Source organism: Phacochoerus africanus, chromosome 5 (genome assembly GCF_016906955.1).
Source record: "Phacochoerus africanus isolate WHEZ1 chromosome 5, ROS_Pafr_v1, whole genome shotgun sequence".
NCBI lineage: Eukaryota > Metazoa > Chordata > Mammalia > Artiodactyla > Suidae > Phacochoerus > Phacochoerus africanus.
The window spans coordinates 18835315-18858704 of record NC_062548.1 but is presented as its reverse complement, the minus strand read 5'-3'; the positions used below and the strand labels follow the sequence as shown (position 1 = coordinate 18858704).

The following is a 23390-nucleotide window of genomic DNA, read 5'->3' as shown; positions in this document are numbered from 1 at the left end:
AAAAAAGGCAAAAAGACAAAAAAAAATAAAAAATAAAGTAAAAAAACAAAAATAAAAATATTTAAAATGAGTCCTTCTCATTGCGGCTCAGTGGTTAACGAATCCGACTAGGAACCCTGAGGTTGTGGGTTCGATCCCTAGCCTTGCTCAGTGGGTTAAGGATCCAGCATTGCTGTGAGCTGTGGTGTAGGTCACAGACGCAGCTCGGATCCCAAGTTGCTTGGCTGTGGCGTAGGCCGGTGGCTACGGCTCCAATTAGACCCCTAGCCTGGGAACCTCCATATGCCATGGAAGCGGCCCTAGAAAAGGCAAAAAGACAAAAAAAAAATTAAAATGGTAAATTTTATGATGTGTAGGTTACCACACACACAAAAAAATTAACTATAATTTAAAATATTAAAAGGGAGTCTCTGTGGTGGCTCAGTGATTATGAACCCGACTAGTAACCATGAAGATGTGGGTTCCAGCCCTGGCCCCGCTCAGTGGGTTAAGGATCCCAAGTTCCCTGAGCTGTGGTGTAGGTCACAGACTTGGCTTGGATCTGGCATTGCTGTGGTTGTTTGGTAGGCCAGCATCGGCAGCTCTGATTCAACCCTTAGCGTGGGATTTTCATATGCCACACATGCAGCCCTAAAAAAGCAAAAAAGTAAAATAAAATAAAATGTTTTAAAAAGTGAGAAGTTCTTGTCGTGACTCAGCGGAAACAATTCTGACTAGTATCCGTGAGGACTCATGTTCAATCCCTGGCTTCAATTAACAGTGGGTTAAGGATCTGACATTGCCATGGCTGCGGTGTAGGCCAGCAGCTGCAGCTCTGATTCAACCCTTAGCCTGAGAACCTCCATATGCCACGGGTGCAGCCCACAAAAACAAACAAAAAAAGCAAACAACAATGCAGTGGCTTCCCAATTTATTTAGAATCAAATCCAAAAAAAAAATTTTTTTAGGGCCAAAACCATGGCATATGGAGATTTGCAGGCTAGGGGTCGAATTGGAGCTGTAGCCACCAGCATATGCCACAGCCACAGCAAGGTGAGATCCGAGCCACGTCTGCAACCTACACTACAGCTTGTGGCAACGCCAGATCCTTAACCCACTGATCAAGGCCAGGGATCAAACCCACGTCCTCATGGATGCTAGTCAGTTCGTTAACCACTGAGCCATGACAGGAACTCCTGTAGAGCTTATAATTTGCAATCACAGTACCTTGTCTTATTTATGTACTGGCTTGTCACTCAACTCTCCCCACTCCAATTATAAGCTCCAAGAGGATTCCTGCATCTGATTTCCTTGCTGTTTCTTTGCACATACATTTTCACCTCGCACATGATCCATGCTTAATGGATAATTGTTAGCTGGACAAACAAGCACAGACAACACTTGTCCTGTGCCTTGTGCTGACCCAGGCAGCTCTGCTTCACACTGTGCCTGGTTCTGCTCCCCCTTCCTCTGCGGCTCCTCCTCTCTCCAGCTCCACCTTCTTTCTTTTTCTTTTTGCTCTTTTGTCTTTTTAGGGCCACACCCTTGGCACATGGAGGTTCCCAGGCTAGGGGTCCAATTCGAGCTGTTGCTGCCAGCCTACATCACAGTCACAGCAATGCCAGATCCGAGGCGGGTCTGCCAACTACACCATAGCTCACGGCAACTCCGGATCTTTAACCCACTGAGGGAGGCCAGGGATCGAACCTGCAACCTCATGGTTCCTAGTTGGATTCATTTCCACTGTGACAAGACAGAACTCCTTCTTTTTGAGCTTCTTAGGGCCACACCCGTGGCATATGGATGTTCCCAAGCTAGGGGTTGAATTAGAGCTACAGCAACACGGGATCCAGGCCACATCCATGACCTACGCCGTAGCTTGTGGCAATGCTGGATTCTTTAGCCCACTGATCAAGGCCAGGGACTGAACCCACATCCTCATGGATACTAGTCAGCTTCTTAACTTACTGAGCCACAACGGGAATTCCCTAAATCACGCTCTTGAAGGCTAGACCTGAGTCAGCATGTCCCTGTAGCTCCCCCACCCAAAAAACCCCCACAAAGTCTTCAATGGTATTTAAGGAATGAGTGAAATTAGCTTCCCTCGTCTCCGAGCTCCCTTATCACCTGCTGTCTCTCCAACAGAAGTCAGGCAATATGTGGCCACCGAACACTGACTGTCCTTTCCAAGTGAAAGTCACTGGCCTTGGCCGGGCTCTCGGTTTCCTGCCGAGTCTCCCCCAGACAAGCAAGGCTGGCTCCCCGCCCAGAACTGAGTTCTCACTTCACCCTCACCCGAGCCCCTGACCTGTGTTGGGCCCAGATCTGAGTGCTTGTAAGTGGTAGATACAGGTGGGCACAGGGCCAGTTTCCAGCTCTGCTGCCTTGTAGCAGTGAAACCTTGAGCCTCAGTTTATTCATCTGTAAAATGTAGCTATTGGTATTCATCCCTGCCTCCTAGGGGTTGAATTGAATTGGAGCTGCATCTGCCAGCCACAGCCACGGCCATGAGTCACCTCTGCGACCTACACCGCAGCTCGTGGTAACACTGGATATGTAACCCACCGAGCAGGGCCAGGGATGGAACCCGCATCCTCATGAGTCATACCAGTCAGGTTCGTTACCTACTGCTGAACCACAATGGGAACCTATCTTTTCACGTTCTGAGGGGTAAAATGCCAACATCATTCACTCTTTCAACAAATATTTATTGCACATTTACTATGCCATACATAATCTTGTTACAATTGCAATCTTCACAGTAACCCTTTGAGGTAGATTTTATTGATCTTCATTTTACAGAGGAGGGAGCTGAGGCTCAGGCAGGGTGTGTGACTTACCAGCTGTGCCTTGGGGGCAAGGTGCAGAGATGAGTCCGCAACTGGGGTTTCTGTATGCTTTGCACCCATGTCACTGGCAGGGCTTCCTGGGGCTGTCAGTTAGGCGGGGTTTAGCCATGCCTTGCATCCGTGGCCTCCTCTCCAGCCTTTGTCCCCTCAGCAGCGTTTCCCTCTGCAGCAGATAAGCGCTGAGCTGATTTTTGGAGACAGTGTTTGCACAAGATCTTGGTCGCCCCTGCTACTGAGATAACGCTGAGAAAAGTCCAAGCATCTCACTCCCTTCATTTGTTTAGAAAGACTGGGGAGAGGGGGTGTCGAGTTGAATCTATTTGAATCTTTACAGGCACTTTTCTTTTTACAAGCTTGGAAACTTGAGGGATCCCTGGGGGAGGCCCAAGGAACGAATTTTAGGTCCTGACACAGGAGCTTCCCTCAGGGACCAGTCAGTCCTTAGAGCCCAGGTCAGGCTCCGTCAAGGGCAGCGTGCGGGAGCCGCTCAGCCGCACTCCTCGAAGATGTCCGGGTAGTGGCGGAACAGCACTGGCGGGTCCCGGTCACCTCGGACCGGGGCCCGAGGCACAGCCCGGATCCCAGGCCTCCGGCCCCGCCGCCCGCCAGAGCAGGAGCGGTGGATCCACTGGTGCGCTTCCACGGCGAACTTCCTCTTGAAGCGCATGCCACACTCGGGGCAGGGGAAGGGCCGCTCGCCGGAGTGCATGCGCCGGTGGCTGACCAGCAGCGACGGGTAGGTGAAGCGGCGGCCGCAGTCCGCGCACACGTGGCGCCGCTGGCTGGCCTGAGCATCCACGCCGCCGCCGGGGACCGGGACCGGGGGCTGCGCACCTGCGCTCTGGTCCCGCGCAGCGTTCCTGGGTGTCTGTGCTCTGGCCGAGGTTTTGCTGATGGTCGACTCAGGGGTGTGTTTAACCAGTTCTTCGGGCCTCTCCTTTCCGGACGTCTTTCTGGGTCCTTTGGCTCCTGGCCCTGCCTCGGGTTCATCTTCCTTTTGGTTTGCGGCATCTCCTAGGGAACAGGAATTAAGTTACATGTTAAAATACATTGGCTTATATTGTCTCAGGTCGTAGGATGCTTTTACTTAGGGAAGTGCTAAAGTTCTGCCCAGGGTTTAATACCCAGGCTTTGAAGGAGGGTTCAGATCTCTTAAGAGTGAGTTATTTGGGCCTTGGTTCCTTGTATGTCAAATGAGAGTCATCGTGGTTTCCTTATTTCACAGGGCTGTTGAGAGGAGTAAATGTGTAGACGCGTTGCACACTTAGCAAATGCTCAACAAGCAGTGCCAATTGTTATTGCGGTTTCTCAATTTTTGTAGGGTTAAGACATGTTATAGAGGAGGAAAGATATTCACTCAAGATTGTTCTGTTGGAGGCCCAGGCGTGGCTCAGCGGAAACGAATGTGATTAGACCCATGAGGATGCAGGTTCCTCCGTGGGTTAAGGCGTTCCCGTGAACTGTGAGGCAGGTTGCAGACGTGGCTCGGATCCTGCATTGCTGTGGCTGTGGTGGAGGCCAGTGGCTACAGCTCCGATTCAATCCCTAGCCTGGGAACCTCGATATGCCTCAGATGCAGTCCTCAAAAGGCAAAAAAAAAAAAAAAAAAAAGATTATTCTGTTGAGGGATAATAAGGGGGTGAAGAACCAACTTGTCTATTCCTGGGCATTTTCTCTTGCACCACATTGCCTTGCTTGAGGAATGTGAAAGGCAGACCTGAATGAAGCTGCTTCCATTCTTAGGGGGTTTTAGTTGTTCCAGAAAAGGGGAGAATGAGCAGTGTTTCTATAAGAGGGAATCATGGACTTGGGCTCCAATTTTTTTTTTCTTTTCCTTTTTTTTTTTTCCTCACCCATGGCCGAAGTTCCCAGGCTGGGGATAGAACCCAAGCCACAACAGCAACCTGAGCTGCTGCAGTGACAATGCTGGATCCTTAACCCGCTGCACCACAGAACTCCCCCGGGGCTTCTGATTATCTTACTCTGGTCTCAACATGGCTACTGTCCCAAGTTCTGCAAACTTTGTACCAGGTCTGCCTTCTTCCCTTCTCTATAGGAAAGAAGAGTTGGCTCTTCGGTCGGCTCTTTCTTTCCTTTAGGGACGCTGCAGATGGCGATCTGAAAGAAAACATTGCTAGACAGGAAGCCCTGGAATGCCAGGCGGGGGAGATCTGGGACCATCCCTCACCTCTCAGAGGTCCTCCCAGGCTTTCCCCCTCCTCAGGATCCTGGGCGGCGGGGCTCCAAGCCTCACTCTCCTGTTCCATCCAAGAGATGAGGGCTGGTTTGGGGCCTGGGAATCCTGGGAGAGAACAGGGATCACAGTGCTGGCCTGAGAGGCTGCCCTGTCAGGGTGAAGGCACCTCCTCGGAGTTCAGGCTCAACCTGGACAGGGTGGGTCTGCAGGGCTCCTGCCCGAAGCGGGCGGGTGCGGGTGGAAGGACTCGGAGAGGGTGCCTGAAGTGCTGGGGGGATGGGAGGTGGCTGGTGCCATTGGCGGAATAGTGCGGGGTCGGGGCTCACGATCCTCTCGGTTCTTATGTCATCTCCCCTCTGAACCCCAGTGAAGGTGGAGGGGTGCTCTGACCCGGGGCCTCACCGAGCGCGCCCAGGTGGCCGTAGGTCTCCCGCATCACGTCCCGGTACAGGGCCCTCTGCGCGGGCCGCAGACACCCCCACTCCTCCGGGGAGAAGTATACGGCCACGTCCGCGAACCTCACGGCCGCGGGCTTCTTGCAACCCGGCCCAGTATCCCCGGGTCTCAGCACCAGGAGCGGGGCTGGAGGCGGCGCCATGGGGCCTCCCAGCCCCGAGCAGCGGCCGCCTGGTCCCCGCGCCCGGCCTCAGCTTTCGTCGTCCGCAGGAAGGGCTCCCGAGCCCGGCCCCGCCCAGCCTTGGCTTCCGAGCGCAGCCGAGGGACTGAGGGAGCAAGGATTGGCGGTTTGGGATTCAGGATTCTGATGCGGACAAACAGACCCCCCTCGGTGTTTATTCACTTCACGGGCAGCTTGGATTTAGACACCCGGGTTGAGGGACCCGGAAGGTACCTTCAGAAAATATGGCGATATTCCTGGCTTCAGTTGCCACTGGTTGCCCTTAAGGGCGCCACCCATTGACCTTATCAAACATGGCGCCGGTCTGGCTTCTCTGGCTTCATCGTTCACTTGCCCTTAAATACAATGGCCTCGCAGGTGGGTTTTGAAGGAAGCGCCTGGCGGCAGGGAGTAGAGGAGACCGAGGGGAGCTTTCTAGCTTTCAAGAAACGTGGACGGGGAACTATCTTACATATCCTGTGATAAACCATAATGGAAAAGACTATGAAAAAATATATGTATGTGACTGAGTCCCTTAGCTGTAGAGCAAATTTAACACAATATTGTCAATCTATATTTCAATAGAATTTAAAATAAAACTTAAAAGGGAAAGAAAGATAGACAGACAGGAGGCTTCCAACACTCTCCCTGCCCATGCTGCACCGCGGCCAATCAGCGGGACTCTGGAACCCACAGAGGACCTAGCTTTGGGGAGCTTGGCTTTGTATCCCAGTTTCCCTCCACACCTCCTTGTGGTAGGATCCAGAAGCCATCCCCGGCCTCTGCGGCCAAACCCTGGGGAGGGGTGTACAGCAGAGATGGAGACCAGGTACTGTGGGTTTGCAGTCCAACCCACCCACAGCTGTGAAGCCACCTGCAGCTCCGCTTGCTCAGTCTCTGGACTTGAGCCACGGATGGAGGAAAGTGCTTGATGAGGCTGGAATTGGAATGAGGGAAGTTTTTTGTTTTTGTTTTGTTTGTTTTTCTGTCTTTTTAGAGCCACATCCGCGGCATATGGAGGTTCCCAGGTTAGGGGTTGAATCGGAGCTACAGCCGCTGGCCTATGCCACAGGCACAGCCACGCCAGATCCAAGCTGCATCTGCGACCTACACCACAGCTCACAGCAGCACCAGATCCTTAACCCACTGAGCCAGGCCAGGGATCAAACCCAAGTCCTCATGGATATTAGTCAGATTCCTTACCACCGAGTCACAACGGGAAATCCCTGTACTCATTTTAGACACTATGGGCACCCTGTTAGGCTATTTGATATTTACCTTCTAGCCCATTCCCTTCTTTTCCCCAATACTTAATGCAATAAATGATAGTAACATATCCTATATATGTTGTTATTATATTGATTTTCTTGTCAACTGCTTACTTTTCCTGAAAAAAAAATTTTTCCTGGCCTATGGAAGTTCCCAGGCTAGGGGACCAATCGGACCTGCAGCTACTAGCCTACACCAAGCCACAGCCACAGCCGCTCCAGATTCAAGCTGATTCTTCGACCTCAACTGAAGCTCAAGGCAACACTGGATTGTTAACCCACTGATCAAAGCCAGGGATTGAACCTGCTTCCTCATTGATACTAGTCAGGTTCTTAACCTGCTGAGCCACCATGGGAATTCCTTCTTGAATTTTCTAATTGTCTTTCTTTCCTCCTTACATTATTTACCCTGCTTCTTAAAGTTGTGCACATTGCCAAAGATAGCATCAAATCTCAAATCCCCATTTTTTTTTTTTTTCTGGGAAATCTCCCTCCTTAGGCCTTCAGTCGGGTTAAGCATCCAGTGTTGCCATGAGCTGCGGTGTTGGTTGCAGACACGTCTGGGATCTGGTGTTTCTGTGGACTCTGGAATGTTTGCTCTGTGATTGGGCCAGGTGGTGTACTGGATGGCAACCATTCCTTGACAGACAACCCCTCATGCTCCATCGCTTTTTCGCTTGGGCCTCTTCTGCCCTTCTTTCTTCTTACTCCCATCCCTGGATTCTAAGACAGGGAAAAAGATAAAACTTGAAATTTAGCAGCGTGTTCCAGCCGTTGGCCAGCCTTAGGAGGCAGCGTGAATGGCTGAGTATACAGCCCCTGGGAGTGAAGCTCAAAGACTGGTGCCTTAACAAGCCTTGAAACTTGGCCTGGAGTAAAAGCAAACTCCATTGTCTAGAAATTCTCAATAAAGGAAAGCCTGGAAGTGTGGAGAAAAAGGGAGGAGTCAACAATCTTGAATCCCTATTCTGTGTCAGGCATTGAGGATGGTGGTGGGCCCAGCCTCCAGGAGCTTAGAATCCTGAGCCCCTTTACGATCTTTGCAGACAGCCATTGAATAACCTCCCTTGGTGCTATCTATTCAAGGACACCATCAAAAAGTCTACACTTGGTTGGAGTTCCCGTCGTGGTGTAGCGGAAACGAATCAGACTAGGAACCATGAGGTTGCAGGTTCGATCCCTGGCCTTGTTCATCGCGTTAAGGATCCAGCGTTGCCATGACCTGCGGTGTAGGTCGCAGATGCAGCTCGGATCTGGTGTGGCTGTGGCTGTGGTTAGGCCGGCAGCAACAGCTCCGATCAGACCCCTAGCCTGGGAACCTCCATATGCCACCCTAAAAAGACAAAAGACAAAAAAAGTCTACACTTGGATAGCATCCTAGATTCCAGAATGAATAGACATTTATTATGATATCACAGCTGCACCCACCGCATCCGGAAGTTCCCTGGCCGGGGACTGAACTCACCCCACAGCTGAGACCTTAGCCGCAGCAGTGACAACACTGTATCCTTAACCCACAAGGGAACTCAGAAAAACATTTTATTTTAAATGTCTCTGATGAATGGCATTATCCAATTATACTGCGATCCATATAACCAATATCCAAAAGAAGCATTGTCTTCACTTTATCACAACAAAACCCAAATTACAGGAGTTCCCGTTGTGGCTCAGACATAGTCTCCGAGAAGATGCGGGCTGGATCCCTGGCCTCTTGATGATTTCGAGCCTGTGTTGCTGGGGCAGCTGTAGTTTGGATTCCACCCCTAGCCTGGGAGCTTCTATGGCCTGTGGCCCTAAAAGGAAAAGGAGAAAAAACAAAAACAAAAACAAAAAAACAACAACAAAAATCAAACTGTTGTTGCCATCCTGGCTCAGTGGTTAAGGAATCCGACTAGGAACCATGAGGTTTTGGGTTTGATCCCTCGCCTCCCTCAGTGAGTTAACGATCTGGCGTTGCCATGAGCTGTGGTGTAGGTCACAGACGCGGCTGGGATCCCGAGTTGCTGAGGCTTTGGCGTAGGCCGGCGGCTACAGCTCTGATTGGACCCCTCTCCTGGGAACCTCCATATGCTGCAGGAGCGGCCCTAGAAAAGACAGGAAAAAAAAAAAAACCAAAAACAAAAAACCACCAAATTACATATGGGTTTCCCATTTTTCTTGGCTGCTTTGGAAGCCCAAGCTCAATTTTGCATTAAACTGGGGTTTTCCAGGATGATTAAGAGGCCCTACCAATCCCTTAACAGCTGTTGTTTTGAGCCATTGTGCAGTGAGAGAACCTTTCCGGAGATGAAGTGCAGGGAGACACTGAGGGGCTTTGGAGGGGGCAGTGTGGAGAGGATCCTAGTGGGGGAAGGGAGTTTCAAAGATGGGTTTGAAGTGAAGGTCTTCCTGCTACTTTTCTCTCGTCTCTGCTGACAGCTGCAGAGATCTGGATTCTCGGCCTCTGGGCTTCAGGCATCCAACTCTCCTTCCACCCAAGAGATAAAGGCGGGTCTGGGGCCTGAAAATCCTCCGAAAAGGAAATACTGGGCTGGGCCGAACACTGAAAGGACAGCTGAGGCCCCTTGCTCAGTGCTCCACACTTCCAACCCCACTACCTCTGGGCGCATCAGTCCCTGCTTCCCACATATTAGAGTCCTGGCCAGGCTGCCGGGCCTCACCGAGCGCGCCCAGGTGGGCCGTAGGTTTCCTATGTCACGTGCCGGTTCAGGACCCTCGGTGAGGGCCGCAGACACCCCCACTCCTCCCGAGTACACGGCCACGTCCACGATCCTCACAGCCCCCGGGAGGCTTTCCCTGGAAGCCCGGAGCCGGCCTCCCCTGGCACCTCAGCCACCGAGAACAAGAGCCGGGGGCGGAGCCATGGGCAAACCCTTTGGTGCTTCGCAGAGGCTTCAGGGAAATGTGGAAACGTTCCGCCGTTTCCGCCCTTCCTCAGAAAAAGTTCTTCAAGCCCCACAGCCCTGCCCTTAACCAAGATGGCGTCCCTCCGACCTCAGCATCCCTTACGTTTCTTATTTGCCCTGAAGTACCAAGGGGCAAACCGGAAAGGAGGTTGGACTCCAGGGAGTAACCCGCCGATAGATGACGTGTGTTGATTGGACAGTACCGGTCCACAGGAGAAGAATGAAGGCTGTGATTGGCCTTTCCGAGGCGGCCGGTTTGAAAGACCGAGAGGAAAGGATCCATAGGGCCGAAGGTGGCCGGCGGTGAAGGGGCGGCTGGCTCTCTCCTTATCTGGCTTTTCTGGGACAAGAATCTAGAGAGAGAGAGATTCTGACGAGTAAGGTACTCCTTTCTGCGACTCTCATGAGACCTCTTACAGGCAGGTCTGGGGTGCGGGGCTAGGAGGTGTGTAAAAGCCCAAGGGAAAGACTGAGGCGAATTCTGGAGGTCGGGGAGCGAGGGGCGACCTGTTCCAACACTGCGCTGCGGACCCTCGGGCAGGGCTAGTAGCCACGTGAGCTTCGGAAATAGGTTCCTACCAGGTATGTGATCTGGCCCGTGCTCGAAGGCCACAGACGTCTCCCTTGTACAGTCGGCTGAAATCGAGTGCAGGGCAGGTGATTGTTCACCTGCGGCAGAGGCAGATTCAAAGTCATCTTCTGGCTCCCTTCTAAGTTGAACTTAGGTGGAGTTATGTGCTTAGGGTAGCGCCCTGCCCAAAATAAGTACTCGTGGACCGTGAGCTTGCAGTTGGAGTTGCTGCTGTGTCGCAGTGGCTTAACAATCCAAACTGCAGCCGCTAGGGTCGCAGTGGAGAAGTGGGTTGGATCCCTGGCCTGACGCTGTGGGTTAAATGATCAGAGCTGCTGCTCCGATTCAGTCCCTAGCTGGGGAACTTACCTATGCTGAGGGTGCAGCCACTAAATATATACCTATATTTTATATTTACATATTAGTGCTTATATGTTTAATATCCATGTGTTAAAATATGTTAAATTTATACATTTAAATGTATGTGTGTATGTGTAAATATATGTGTATGCATGTATACGTACATATAGTTGTTGTATTGCAGTTGTTATTGTAATTGTAATACTGTATGGACTCTGACTCAATCAGAAAACCTGTGTTCAAATTACACCTCATAAATGAGTAATAGGATTGATCGTCTCCTAAGGATGTTGTCAGTTCTTCCCGAGCCATGGCAGTGACAATCCCAGATCCTCCACCTGCTGATCCACGGGCTGTTTTTGTTTTGGGTTTTTTTTTGTTTGTTTTGGTTTTTTTGTCTTTTTGCCATTTCTTGGGCCGCTCCCGCGGCATATGGAGGTTCCCAGGTGAGGGGTCCAATCGGAGCCATAGCCACCGGCCTATGCCAGAGCCACAGCAACTCGGGATCCAAGCCGCGTCTGTGACCTACTCATGGCAATGCCAGATCCTCAACCCACTGAGCAAGGGCAGGGTCGAACCCGCAACCTCATGGTTCCTAGTCGGATTCGTTAACCACTGCACCACGACAGGAATTCCTGTTTTTGTTTTTATGCCTGTGTGTTTTTAGTTCTGGATCAAGATGGTGGAGCAGGAAGATGTTGAGTTCATCTCCCAGGACCCTGCAAAACAACAGCTGCTTATAGAACAGCTACCCCTGAGAGCTGACCAGAAGACTACTATCAGGACAGGTTTTTCTACAACTAAGGATATAAGGAAAAGGCCACCTTGAGAAGGTAGGAGGGGCAGAGTCGTGGTCTGGTGAGAACTCCCCACCTCCTGTGGGGCAGCCCACAAGCAGGAGGGATGTCGTACACACACACACACACACACACACACACACACACAAGAAGGTCATTCGTTAAAGACTGGGAGACAAAGCTGATATATGTAGGAACAAACACAGAGAGTTAGGCAAAATGAAGAAACTACAGAATATCTTCCAAAGGAAAGAACAAGACAAAACCTTAGAAAAAGAACTAAATGAAATGGAGGCCAGCAGTTTACTGGATATAGAACTCTAAATAACAGTCATAAAAGATGCTCACCGAATTCAGAAGAGATATGAATGAATCCAGTAAGGAAATTATCAAAGGGCGAGAAGATATAAAAAAGAAAGGTTTAGGAGTTCCCATCGTGGCTCGGCAGTTAATGAACCTGACTAGTATCCATGAGGACTCGGGTTTGATCCCTGGCATCACTTAGCAGGTTAAGGATCCAACGTTGTGGTGAGCTGTGGTGTAGGTCATAGACCCAGCTTGGATCCCAAATTGCTGAGGCTGTGGTGTAGGACAGTAGCTGCCGAAACAATTCGACACCTAGCCTGGGAACATCCATGTGCCCCCGTTGCAGCCCTAAAAAGACAAATAAAGAAAAAAAGTTTTAGAGCTTTGGAATTTAGTAACTGAAATGAAAAAAATACATTAGTGGAAAGCAAGAGGGGATCAGAGAATGCAAAGAGACCAGTGAGAAGGGTAATGGAAGTCACCCAATCAGTACAGCGAAAGAAAAGAGAATTCCCCAAAAATGAGGATAGGGTCCCTTATGGTGGGTCCCATCACCTCAGGTGGTGGGAGGAAGAGCAATGGCTTGAGATTCACTGCAGCTCGCAGGCACCCAGCACACGCCCACCCCTACCACCACACCCAAGAGGAAGGTCAGTTTTGTGAAGGAGGAGCCTAGGAGGAGATTAGCAAGTTTGTCAGCTAAACCTGCTTCTGTAAAAGTGGAAGTGAAGGAGTTCCCGGTGTGGCTCAGTGGTAAGGAACCTGACTAGTATCCATGAGGACTTGGGTTCAATCCCTGGCGCACTCAGTGGGTTAAGGATCCCGTGTTGCCACGAGCTGTGGTGTAGGTCACAGATGCAGCTCGGATCCCACATTGCTGTGGCTGTGATGTAGGCTGGCTGCTGCAGCTCTGATTCAACCCCTAGCCTAGGAGTTTCCTCAGGTGTGGCCCTAAAAAGACCCAAAAAAAAAAAAAAAGGTGGAAGTGAAGTCGAAAAGGCAGCAGGAAAAGATAAATCTTCAGACAAAAAAAGTGCAAACAAAAGGGAAAAGAGCCACAGGGGGTTAAGTGGGTTATGCTGCAGTGGGTTAAGGGTCTTGCATTGTCAGTGCTGCAGCTTGGGTCACTGCCGTGGTGTGGGTTCAGTCCCTGGCCCGGGAACGTCCACATACCACAGGTGCAGCCAAGAAAAGAAAAGTGAGGAGAGCCCAGCCTCTGATAGAGGAGAGAAACTCGCCGATTGAGGTCACACATTTGGCCTTATCTATGGTCCCTGCCTACCTTCTTGTGCAACTCGGAGGAATATTTCTATCAACGATTTTGTAAATGCAAGTTTTTAGTAGCTGTAGAAACATTTTTAAAAAGGAGGGAATGCCACCTCATTTTCTTTAAAGTGTAAATGATTTTTTTTTAAAGTGGTGAAATCACTCGTTTATTTTTGTCTTTTTTCTTTTTAGGGCCGAACCCGTGGCACATGGAGGTTCCCAGGCTAGGGGTCGAATCGGACCTGTAGCCTCTGGCCTACACCACAGCCACAGCCACGCCGGATCCGAACCACGCCTGCGACCTACACCACAGCTCACGGCAACGCCAGATCCTTAACCCACCGAGCGAGGCCAGGGATGGCTAGTCAGATTTGTTTCTGCTGATCCAGGATGGGAACTCCTACTTGCTTCCTTTTTGATTCAGCCAGAAAATAGTAGGATGTTGAATATGAGAGGTTCCGATTGTTTGAAGTCAGCTTAACATTTCAGAGACGCGGGTCGTTTTTATATCCTATAATATAAAGCATATTAAATGGCAATTTGGAGTCAGCTGGGCATTTAATGTCTGGAACACTAAATTATTTCTCTTCACGTGCTGTTTTTGGTGGAACTGTTTCCTAAAGCAGATCACTCCTCAATTTTGGCTCTGTCAGAAATTGGTGCACCCTAATGTCTTTGCTCATGATTTCTTCCCAGTGTTCCCAGTAACTCTGTTAACATCCTGAGAATGATTGAAAATTGGAGTATGTAGAGTATATGATATTACATTGTGAAGTAGAGGGATTTGATAGAACAGCGTATCAACATTTGAAGATATTGCTACTTGATATCCTGTGAAGGAAAATTTGCCTTTTTTTTTTGTCTTTTTAGGGCCACTCCCACAGCATGTGGAGGTTCCCAGACTAGTGGTCGAATCGGAGCTACACCGCCGGCCTACACCACAGCCACAGCCATGCCAGATCCAAGCCATGTCTGCGACCTACCCCACAGCTCACGGCAACGTCGGGTCCTTAACCCACTGAACGAGGCCGGGGATCAAACCCGCAACCTCATGCTTCCTAGTCAGATTCGTTTCCGCTGTGCCACAATGGGAACTCCAAAACAATTTTTTCTAACATTTTATTTTTATTCTCTTGTGTTTTCTTAGAGAAGGAGAAGGCAGTCACCAGTTTGGGGTATATGACAGACATAAGTAACGTTGAAGGTTCAGCTGAGAATGGAGTGGGAAGGCTGGCAGTGGGGGCGCTTTGTTTCTTCGTAACTCACATGTGGGCATGAAGATAGATGAGACGTTAACCCACACTGAGGCTGTAGATTAGCTAGTTATTTGCGAGAATACTGGGATCTCCCACTCAATGAGGGGGCAAGATCACAGCTGGTCATCAGACAGATCCTGGGACTGAAGTGCATTTGGGACCCTAACAGCTTGTCTCTCATCTCAGCCCCCCACAGATGCTGTACTGGAACGTGGCCACCAACGGCTCCCATGTTTTATGAGTTACAAAATGCAGGCCAAAGAAATGTCTCGGGATTCCTAGGTAAGGAAAGAGTTGGGTCAGCTTGATGCTAAAGGTAGGGAAAAGAGCCTGTTCTAAAACAGGGCTGGGAGGGGAGTTCCCGTCGTGGCTCAGTGGTTAACTAATCTGACTAGGAACTATGAGGTTGTGGGTTCCATCCCTGGCCTTGCTCAGTGGGTTAAGGATCTGGCATGGCTGTGGCTGTGGTACAGGCCATAAGCTGTAGCTCCAATTAGACCCCTAGCCTGGGAACCTCCATATGCCACGGGTGCAGCCCTAGAAAAAGACCAAAAAGATAAATAAAACAGGGCTAGGAGGAGTTCCCACTGTGGTGCAACGGGATTGGCGGCATCTTGGGAGCACTGGGATGCAGGTTTGATCCCATGCCTAGCACAGTGAGTTAAGGGTCCAGAGTTCAGCTTAGGTCACAACTGTGGCTCAGATCTGATCCCTGGCCTGGGAACTTTATATGCCTTGAGCCAAAAAACAAAACAAAAAAACAGGTTTAGCAGTTCCCTTGTGGCACAGTGAGTTAAGGATTTGGCATTGTCAACTGGCGAAGCTTGGGTTACGGCTGTGGCACAGGTTCAGTACTTCACCCAGGAACTTCCACATGCTGTGGGTGTGGCCAAAAATAATAAAAATAAAACAGAGCTAGGCAGAATTCTAATAGGGCCCTGCTGGGGCCGGGGGTGGGGAATTTCCATCAGAAATGTAAAAATGTCTACGCAGTCAAGGAACTAGATTTATATTTTATGCAGTAATTCCACAAGGAACATAAGCCATTCATCAGACATTTTAATGAAATTCAGTCTGGGATGACCGCTGCTTTGGGGTAACCCATCAGTCCAAGGAGAAACAGACAGCTTTGATGACACTTGTTAAATACAGAACAGAGGTTTCCAACGCTGTTCCCAGGGACACCCCCTCGGGCTGATGTCAGGAGAGCTGCAGGAAGCAGCAGCAGGGGTAGGAGGATGAGCCACACCAGCTGTTGGGATCTAAGTCATGTTTGGAAACTCCAATTTGGTGCAGGTGCCCAAGGCGAAGTGGCAGGCCTTATTAATTCAGTAAAGCGTCACAGAACACCTACTCGGGGATGGGGGCCACGGAGGCATGTGAGAGATTAAAACATTGGTGCTGCCACCATCTGGAACTTACGCAAGAGGCTGGGCATGAGCATAACCTGATGCCTGTAGTCGCTTCCTGCTTTATACACAGTTCCCTAGCTTTCTGACCTCGAATAATGGCCTCACCTCATTTCATGAACAGTGTTGACAGAGGGCTCATAGACAGTTCTGGGCTCGTGTCTCCTTATGCTGATGGGAATCGGGGGCGTGAGACCCAGTTCTCAAGAGTTTTCCAGCCACTGGCTGCCTGGAGCTAATCCAAATCCACTAGATAAGAGGACAGGCTGGTCCTGGTTTTACTTCTTGCTGCTAGGCCCCTGCTTTGCCTTAAAATCAACCTTCTTCCCCAAGCTCACTGCACTTATGTCCCAGAGGCATCTTAAACCAACTTTCCAAACACAGGGTGCAGAAGAAAAAGAAAAGGCTTAGGTACTTAGATGTCTGCGACCAATAAACCCCTGGCACACTGCCACTACCCGCAGATCCAAAGTGATCTAGAGCTGTTAAAACAAGTACAGACCAAGGACACAGGGGGTGTACCCTGATGTTGGCTTATCTTGTATGACCCTTGAGAAGGGACATTGAAAAACCAGTGCCATTTTGGGAACAGATCATGTGTGGTGACTGAAACCCTGTCTTTAAGGAATAATTGACCTACTCAATGCTATTCAACCTGACAGCATGGTGGCGAGTTGTGATTAAGTTTTCTGAGAGCCGGCCGTGTAGATCACGTTTGAAACCTTCCGGGCCAGGCTTCCTGGGAAGGGGACGGTGGTACTGAAGGTTCCTCTAAGGATCAGAGCTATCCCTCAGTGCAATGACCTGCCTTGTGAGGTAGTGAGCTCCCTGTCAAGGGGAGAAGACCACTTGGCAGGAACATTGTAAAAAAGGGGCTAAACCAGGTCTGTTTAAACCTGGAAGGGAGGACGGGGCAGAGGGGAAGATCCTGCTCCCCATCCACAGCACCCTCCTGACCTCTCGCGAGGCAAGGGGACAGGTGCAGGCTGTATGAATTAGGTGGGGAGAACTTTCAGCCTGACATCCACACACAGAAATCCTTTTCGGATGAGGGTAGCTTAGAAAACTAACCAAACGAGGTCACCTCGCCTCCTGGGGCCGTCTGTTCCAGACACACGAATTAAGGCAGCCAGCACGGCAGAATCCGCTCAAGTTCAGCTCTGAGTAGCAGGAGCGCTGGGGCTGAGCTCCAGCCCTGCCCTGTGTGGCTGGGGGCCCCTTCCCCTTTCTGCGCCCCGCCATGAAACGCGCTTGTACGGGCCTTCCCGCTCTAAAGGGCATCGCCCTTCTGGTTCGGCCCCCCGAGAGCAGATCTCGGGCTGCAGTTCTGGACCCTGGGGCTGCACTTGTGGACGGCCAGGGACCATCTCTGGCGGAAGCACCGGCCGCACTCGAGGCAGGGGAAAGGCTTCTCCCCGGTGTGCAGGAGCTGGTGCTGGGCCAGGTGGCTCCACTGGGCGAAGCGCTTGGAGCACAGGTCGCAGGCGTAGGGCCGCTCGCCCGAGTGCACGCGCCGGTGACTGGCCAGCAGCGAGGGGTAGGCGAAGCGGCGGCCGCAGTCGCCGCACGCGTGCAGCTTCTCCTCGGTGTGCGTGCTGCGGTGTATGGCCAGGGAGCCGCTCCGCCGGAAGGCGCGGCCGCAGTCCGGGCACGGGTAGGGCTTCTCGCCCGTGTGCAGCAGCTGGTGCTGGAGCAGCGTGCTGCGCTGCGAGAAGCGGGCCTCGCAGTGCTCGCAGGCGTAGGGCCGCTCCCCGGAGTGCACCCGCCGGTGACTGACCAGGCGGGAGGACGAGGAGAAACGGCGCTCGCAGTCCGGGCACGGGTAGGGCTTCTCGCCGGTGTGGATGCGCTGGTGGATGACGAGCGCCGTGCGCTGGCGGAAGCGCCGGCTGCACTCCAGGCAGGTGTAGGGCTTCTCGCCCGTGTGCGTGCGCTGGTGGATGGCCAGCAGGGAGGGGTAGGCGAAGCGCCGCCCGCAGCTCGGGCACTGGTGCGGTTTTTCACCCGTGTGCGTGGTCCGGTGATTGGCCAGGGACCGGCTCCTCCGGAAGCAGCGGCCACAGTCAGGGCAGTGGTAGGGCTTCTCGCCGGTGTGGATCACCTGGTGCTGGGAGAGGTTCTTGCGCTGGGAGAAGCGCTTGCCACACTGGTCGCAGACATAGGGACACTCCCCAGAGTGCGCCCGCCGGTGACTGACCAGCAGGGACGGGTAGGAAAAGCGGCGCCCGCAGTCTGGACAAGGGTAAGGCTTTTTCAGGTTCTGCGCACACTTGTGGCTCTGCAGGGCCGGGTGGTCGGGAAAGGTACAGCCGCAGTCAGGGCAGATGGGCCCTCCGGAGGTCTGCCGGGGGATCAGGCGGGGTTTGCTGGGCCGGCGCCCTCGCTTCCCCTTTCGGGGTGCCTCCCTAGGCGGGAAGACTTCCTTGTCTTCGTTCTTCTTTCTGGTTCTGGTTTCTACCGGGATGCAAAGCAGACATTAATCAATATCAGGCTCCTGCTCTTTCCTATCAGTGTTACAGGTTATAAGACAGATGGACTCAGCCCCATCCTCAAGGAGTGTTTGTGACACAGTCAAATAGGAAAACAGGGTATTACAGGAGCCCCTAGCCTAGCTTGGAGAAGCCAAGGAAGGTTTCTTGGAGATTAAAATGACCTTAAAAATTAAAAAGTTTGGAGTTCCCGTCATGCCACAGTGGTTAACGAATCCGACTAGAAACCACGAGGTTGCAGGTTCAATCCCTGGCCTTGCTCAGTGGGTTAAGGATCTGGCGTTGCCGTGAGCTATGGTGTAGGCTGCACATGCGGCTCGGATCCTGTGTTGCTGTGGCTCTGGCATAGGCCAGTGGCTACGGCTCCAATTAGACCCCTAGCCTGGGAATCTCCATAGGCCGCGTGAGCGGCCCCGGAAAAGGCAAAAAGACACACACAAAAAAAAATTAAAAAGTTTTTGGAGGAGTTCCCGTCGTGGTGCAGTGGTTAACGAATCCGACTAGGAACCATGAGGTTGCGGGTTCGGTCCCTGGCCTTGCTCAGTGGGTTAACGATCCGGCGTTGCCGTGAGCTGTGGTGTAGGTTGCAGACGCGGCTCGGATCCTGCGTTGCTGTGGCTCTGGCGTAGGCCGGTGGCTGCAGCTCCGATTCAACCCCTAGTCTGGGAACCTCCATATGCCGCGGGAGTGGCCCAAGAAATAGCAGCAACAACAACAACAACAAAGTTTTTGGAGTTCCCGCCGTGGCTCAGCCGTTAATGAACCTGACTAGTGTCCATGAGGACGCAGGTTTGATCCCTGGCCTCACTCAGTGGGTTAAGGATCCAACACTGCTGGTTGTAAATGTGTATCAGATCCAGCATTGCTGTGGCTGTGGTGTGAAAACAAATGCAAGAAGTGAAAACTAATGAGGTAGGAATTAGCAATAACTAGGTCATGAGGCCCCCTAAACCAATGCTTCTCAAATTTTATTGGGAACCAAATCGTTTGGAGGCTGTAATGAAACAGACTGCTGAGCTCCACTTCCAGCTTTGGATTCAGCCCATCTAGGGTGTGCCCCAAGAATCTGCCTTTTCTAATATATTCCCAAATGCTGCTGTTGCTTCTGGTGCCTTAAGGCCACAGAGAACCAAACCAGAAACCTAAGGGTTCACCCAAATTAACTGAAGCTATTATTTAAAAACAAAAAACAAAAATGAAAAAACACCAAACTTCCCTGGTGTCCTAGCGTTGGCATTGTCACTCCTGTGGCTAAGGTTTGATCCCTGGTCTGGGAACTTCTGTAGGCCGTGGACACAGACAAAATGAAAACGGATTAGTTCCCACTGTGGCATAATGGAATCAGAAGCATCTCTGGAGCACTGGGACGCAGGTTTGATCCCCTGCTGGGCACAGCAGGTTAAGGATCGGGCACTGCCTCAGCTGGGGTTTAGGTCGCAGCTGAGGTTGGGACCTGATGCCTGGCCCAGGGAACTCCATATGCCTCAGGGTGGCCAAAAAAAAGTTCCCGTTGTGGTGCAGCGGTAATGAACCCAACTAGTATCCATGAGGACGTGGGTCCGATCCCTGGCCTTGCTCAGTGGGTTAAGGATCTGGCGTTGCTGTGGCTGTGGTGTAGGCCGGAAGCTGTAGTTCCAATTAGACCCCTAGCCTGGGAACCTCCATATGCCTCGGATGCAGCCGTAAAAAGACAAAAAAAAAAAAAGAGTTCCCCAAGTGACCTAGTTATAACCAACAGCAATTTGACAACCTGACTTGGTGAAAACTTAAAAGTTTTTAAGCAAGGAAATACCATGTCGGATCTGAATCTTAGAAAGACAGCCCCGCTCTTAGACAATCTGGCACAGAAGCTCCAGCCCGGACAGTTGCAGCTGCCCCTGTGGGTGGATGTGGGGCTCTTCTACCTGCACGGCCTTCATCAGGGCCTTGCCTGATCCTGAGGAGAGTTGCAGATGCCTGCACTCATCAGGGTCATCCTGTCAGAAGAGCAAAAACAGGCCCTGCACCCCAGACCCCGTGCTCCGTAAGATCCCTTCAACCCAACCCCAGAAAACTCAAGAGGTGTAGTATCTCAGTCACAGCCTAGTTCAAAGCAGGCAGGAGGCAGAGTCCTAGAAGTAGGCAGAAAGATAGTAGCTCTTTCTTTTTTTTTATGGCCACATCTGCAGCATAAGGAAGTTCCCAGGCTAGGGGTCCAATTGGAGCTGCAGGCCATGGCCACAGCCACACTGGATCCCAACTGTATCTGCCAGCTATACATCATGGCTTAGCAGCAACACCAGATCCTTAACCCCACTGAACAAGGCCAGGGATCGAACCGGAATCCTTGGGGGGTACTGGTTGGGTTCTTAACTCGCTGAGCCACAACAGAGAACTCCAATAGCTCTTTTTAAAAAAAAAAAAAAAAAAAAAAAAGCTCAGGGATCCACTCACACAACAGACAATCCCAGGTGGTTAGTTTACAAACTGACAAGTGTATCGTTGGTGGAGGGAGGGACTCACCATCAATGAGACAAGAACCCCTAGGCTGTGAAAATGAACACAGTCAGTGGAGCATTACAGCATAGGTCATCGGTACCCCTGGCCACCAAAACACTGGACCGAGCCATTAGAGGCTGCAAACCCTCCACAGAGGCATCTTTCACTCACTTCTCTGGACTGTTACCCCCCTTGGGCACTCCTGTGGATCCAGGGCAGCCGGTTCCCAATCATCGGTATTTCGTTCCAACCAGGAGATGAGGGATGGTTTGGGACCTGCGCACCCTGGGGAAGGAGAACCAGTCAGAGGCCCAGATCGTCCACAACGCTGGGTAGATACATCTACCCGGTGCATCTCCTGCCAAGCCCCCGTCCTCCTCCCTTCACACAACCTGGTCGCAGGCCAGGACCTCGGACACTCTGGTCTCCCTGCCCTTCCCCCGCCCCCCATCTCCTCCATCCCTTCGGCCCCGCGGAAGCGGACTGGGCCGGGCCTCACCGAGCGAGCCCAGGTGGCCGTAGGTCTCCCGCATCACGTCCCGGTACAGGGCCCTCTGCGCGGGCCGCAGACACCCCCACTCCTCCGGGGAGAAGTACACGGCCACGTCCGCGAACTTCACCGCCCTTGGCCTCCTTCCCCTTCTCCGGCCGGGTCCGGCCTCTCCCGCTCCCCGCGCGGGGAGCGGAGCGGAAGACCGCGCCATTGGGTCCGAGAAGCCGGCGCCACGACCGTCCCCGTCCCGGCCTCGGCCCCTGGGAGCTAGCTGGCCCCGGGGTTTGGGAGCCCCCGCCGGACCCGGGCGGAGCGTGCCCAGGGAGGCCCGGAGGGAACCGGAATCGGCCGCCTGCGGGGCTAACGGAAACCTTTCGCTGTTATTCAGGAAACTCCTGCCCGAACTTGGGTGAAAGGCACCGGAAGATGCCTTCGGGGAAAATGGCGGCGCCGCTACTGCACCGCCTTTGCCTGAAACACAGGCAGCTTCCAGCTATCGATTTTATTGACCGGAGCGCCATGCCGGCTTTCTAACCTCTTTGCCCTCAAGTGTGATGGCGCTGCGATTGGGCTTCACGCCCTTTTTCCCCCATTCCACGCGCTCATTGGGCGGCGGCCGAAGATCGAGCATTCTGATTGGGTGATGCCAAAAGCGGCCTGTTTAAATGAAGCCAACGGAAACGTAAGGGCAGGGAGTTGGACTCGGCGTTAGGCGACTGCTGTGAGTCTGGAGGCGCCAAGGGCGACCCCCCGATAAGCCGAGGTAGGGAAGGATTTGCGCGACGGAGCCACTCTGGCCAACCCGGGTCTGAGATTTCCCTGGTTTACCTTATAGTGGCTTTCTCAGAGAAGCCTTCGCGGCAGATAGCGTGTAACTACCTTGTGGCCTTTTAGGGAGGAGAATTAACTTGGGCTCAGGTACCACGCCCAGCATATCACACATTTCGTCTTATTTATTTTTTGTTACCATTGTGTGAAGGGATGATTATCACCCTGGTTCTACTAACTAAGAAAATCTCAGAGAGGTCCTGCTAGTAAGGAAAGCGAGCAAAGATTTTGTCCATTGAAAAAAAACGCAGGACCTAAAAATTGCACGTTGGGGACTTTGCTGAGCACTGCAACCTCCCAGATAGCTCCGAGGAACTGCTCCAGAGAGGCAGGAGCCAGGATATATAGCAGTTTTTCCTGAAAAAAATAGAAGTTTTATTCTTTATAAAACTTCACACACACAGCCACGCGACATTTAGCCATCGATTTTGTTGAGGCCTGGTTATACATTGGCTAATGGCAAGAGGCATTAATCTTATAAAACACAATACACAAGATATAAGTAATATGTTCATAGGAGTTCCTGCTATGGCACAGTGGGTTAAGAATCTCACTGCAGGAGTTCCTGTCATGGCTCAATGGTTAACGAATCTGAGGTTGTGAGTTCGATCCCTGGCCTTGCTCAGTGGGTTAGGGATCCGGCATTGCCATGAGCTGTGGTGTAGGTTGCAGACACGGCTCGGATCCCCGCGTTGCTGTTGCTGGATTGGACCCTTAGCCTGGAACCTCCATGTGCCGCAGGAGCAACCCAAGAAATGGGAAAAAAAGGACCAAAAAAAAAAAAAAAAAAGAATCATCTCACTGCAGCCGCTCAAGTTGCTGCCCAGGTATGGATTCAATCCCCAGTCAGATGCAGTGAATCCTGTGTGCGGCATAGGTCTCAGATGCAGCTTGGATTCGAATGCCAACCTGGAAACTTCCATATAACGCAGTTTTGTCTGTTTAAAAAAAAAATTAGAGTTCTCGTGGCTCAGCAGTGATGAACCTGACTAGTATCCATGAAGACTTGGGTTCGATCCCTGGCCTTGGTCAGTGGCTGAAGGATCTGGCGTTGCCATGAGCTGCCTTGTAGGTCACAGATGTACTCGATCCCATGTTGCTGGGGCTGTGGTGTAGGCCTGCAGCTGTAGCTCCAATTCGACCCCTAGCGTGGGAATCTCCATATGCCGCACCTGCAGCTGTAAAAAGAAAAAAACAAAACCCAAAGCAACCTGTAGTAAGCCTTCATTGAGTTCTACTCTGTCCAAGGATGGTGACTGTTACCTGAACAAATTACTGGGGAAGCACGTGGAATTCTATGATTGTCCCCCAAAAGGCAGAGT

General features: G+C 51.7%; 1 protein-coding gene across 1 annotated transcript; it reads right to left on the bottom strand.

Annotated features, from left to right (window-relative positions):
• Positions 1-2666: 2666 nt before the first annotated feature.
• LOC125128392 (zinc finger protein 689) lies at positions 2667-21809 on the bottom strand. The gene is made up of 6 exons (XM_047782750.1): positions 21247-21809; positions 20919-21032; positions 17053-18234; positions 5428-5670; positions 5017-5130; positions 2667-3842 (listed from the first exon to the last, which is right to left on the bottom strand). Exons 1-6 carry the CDS (start codon positions 21449-21451, stop codon positions 3316-3318), a joined length of 2385 nt encoding a protein of 794 aa, XP_047638706.1. The 5' UTR covers positions 21452-21809; the 3' UTR covers positions 2667-3315.
• Between the last annotated feature and the right edge of the window lie 1581 nt (positions 21810-23390).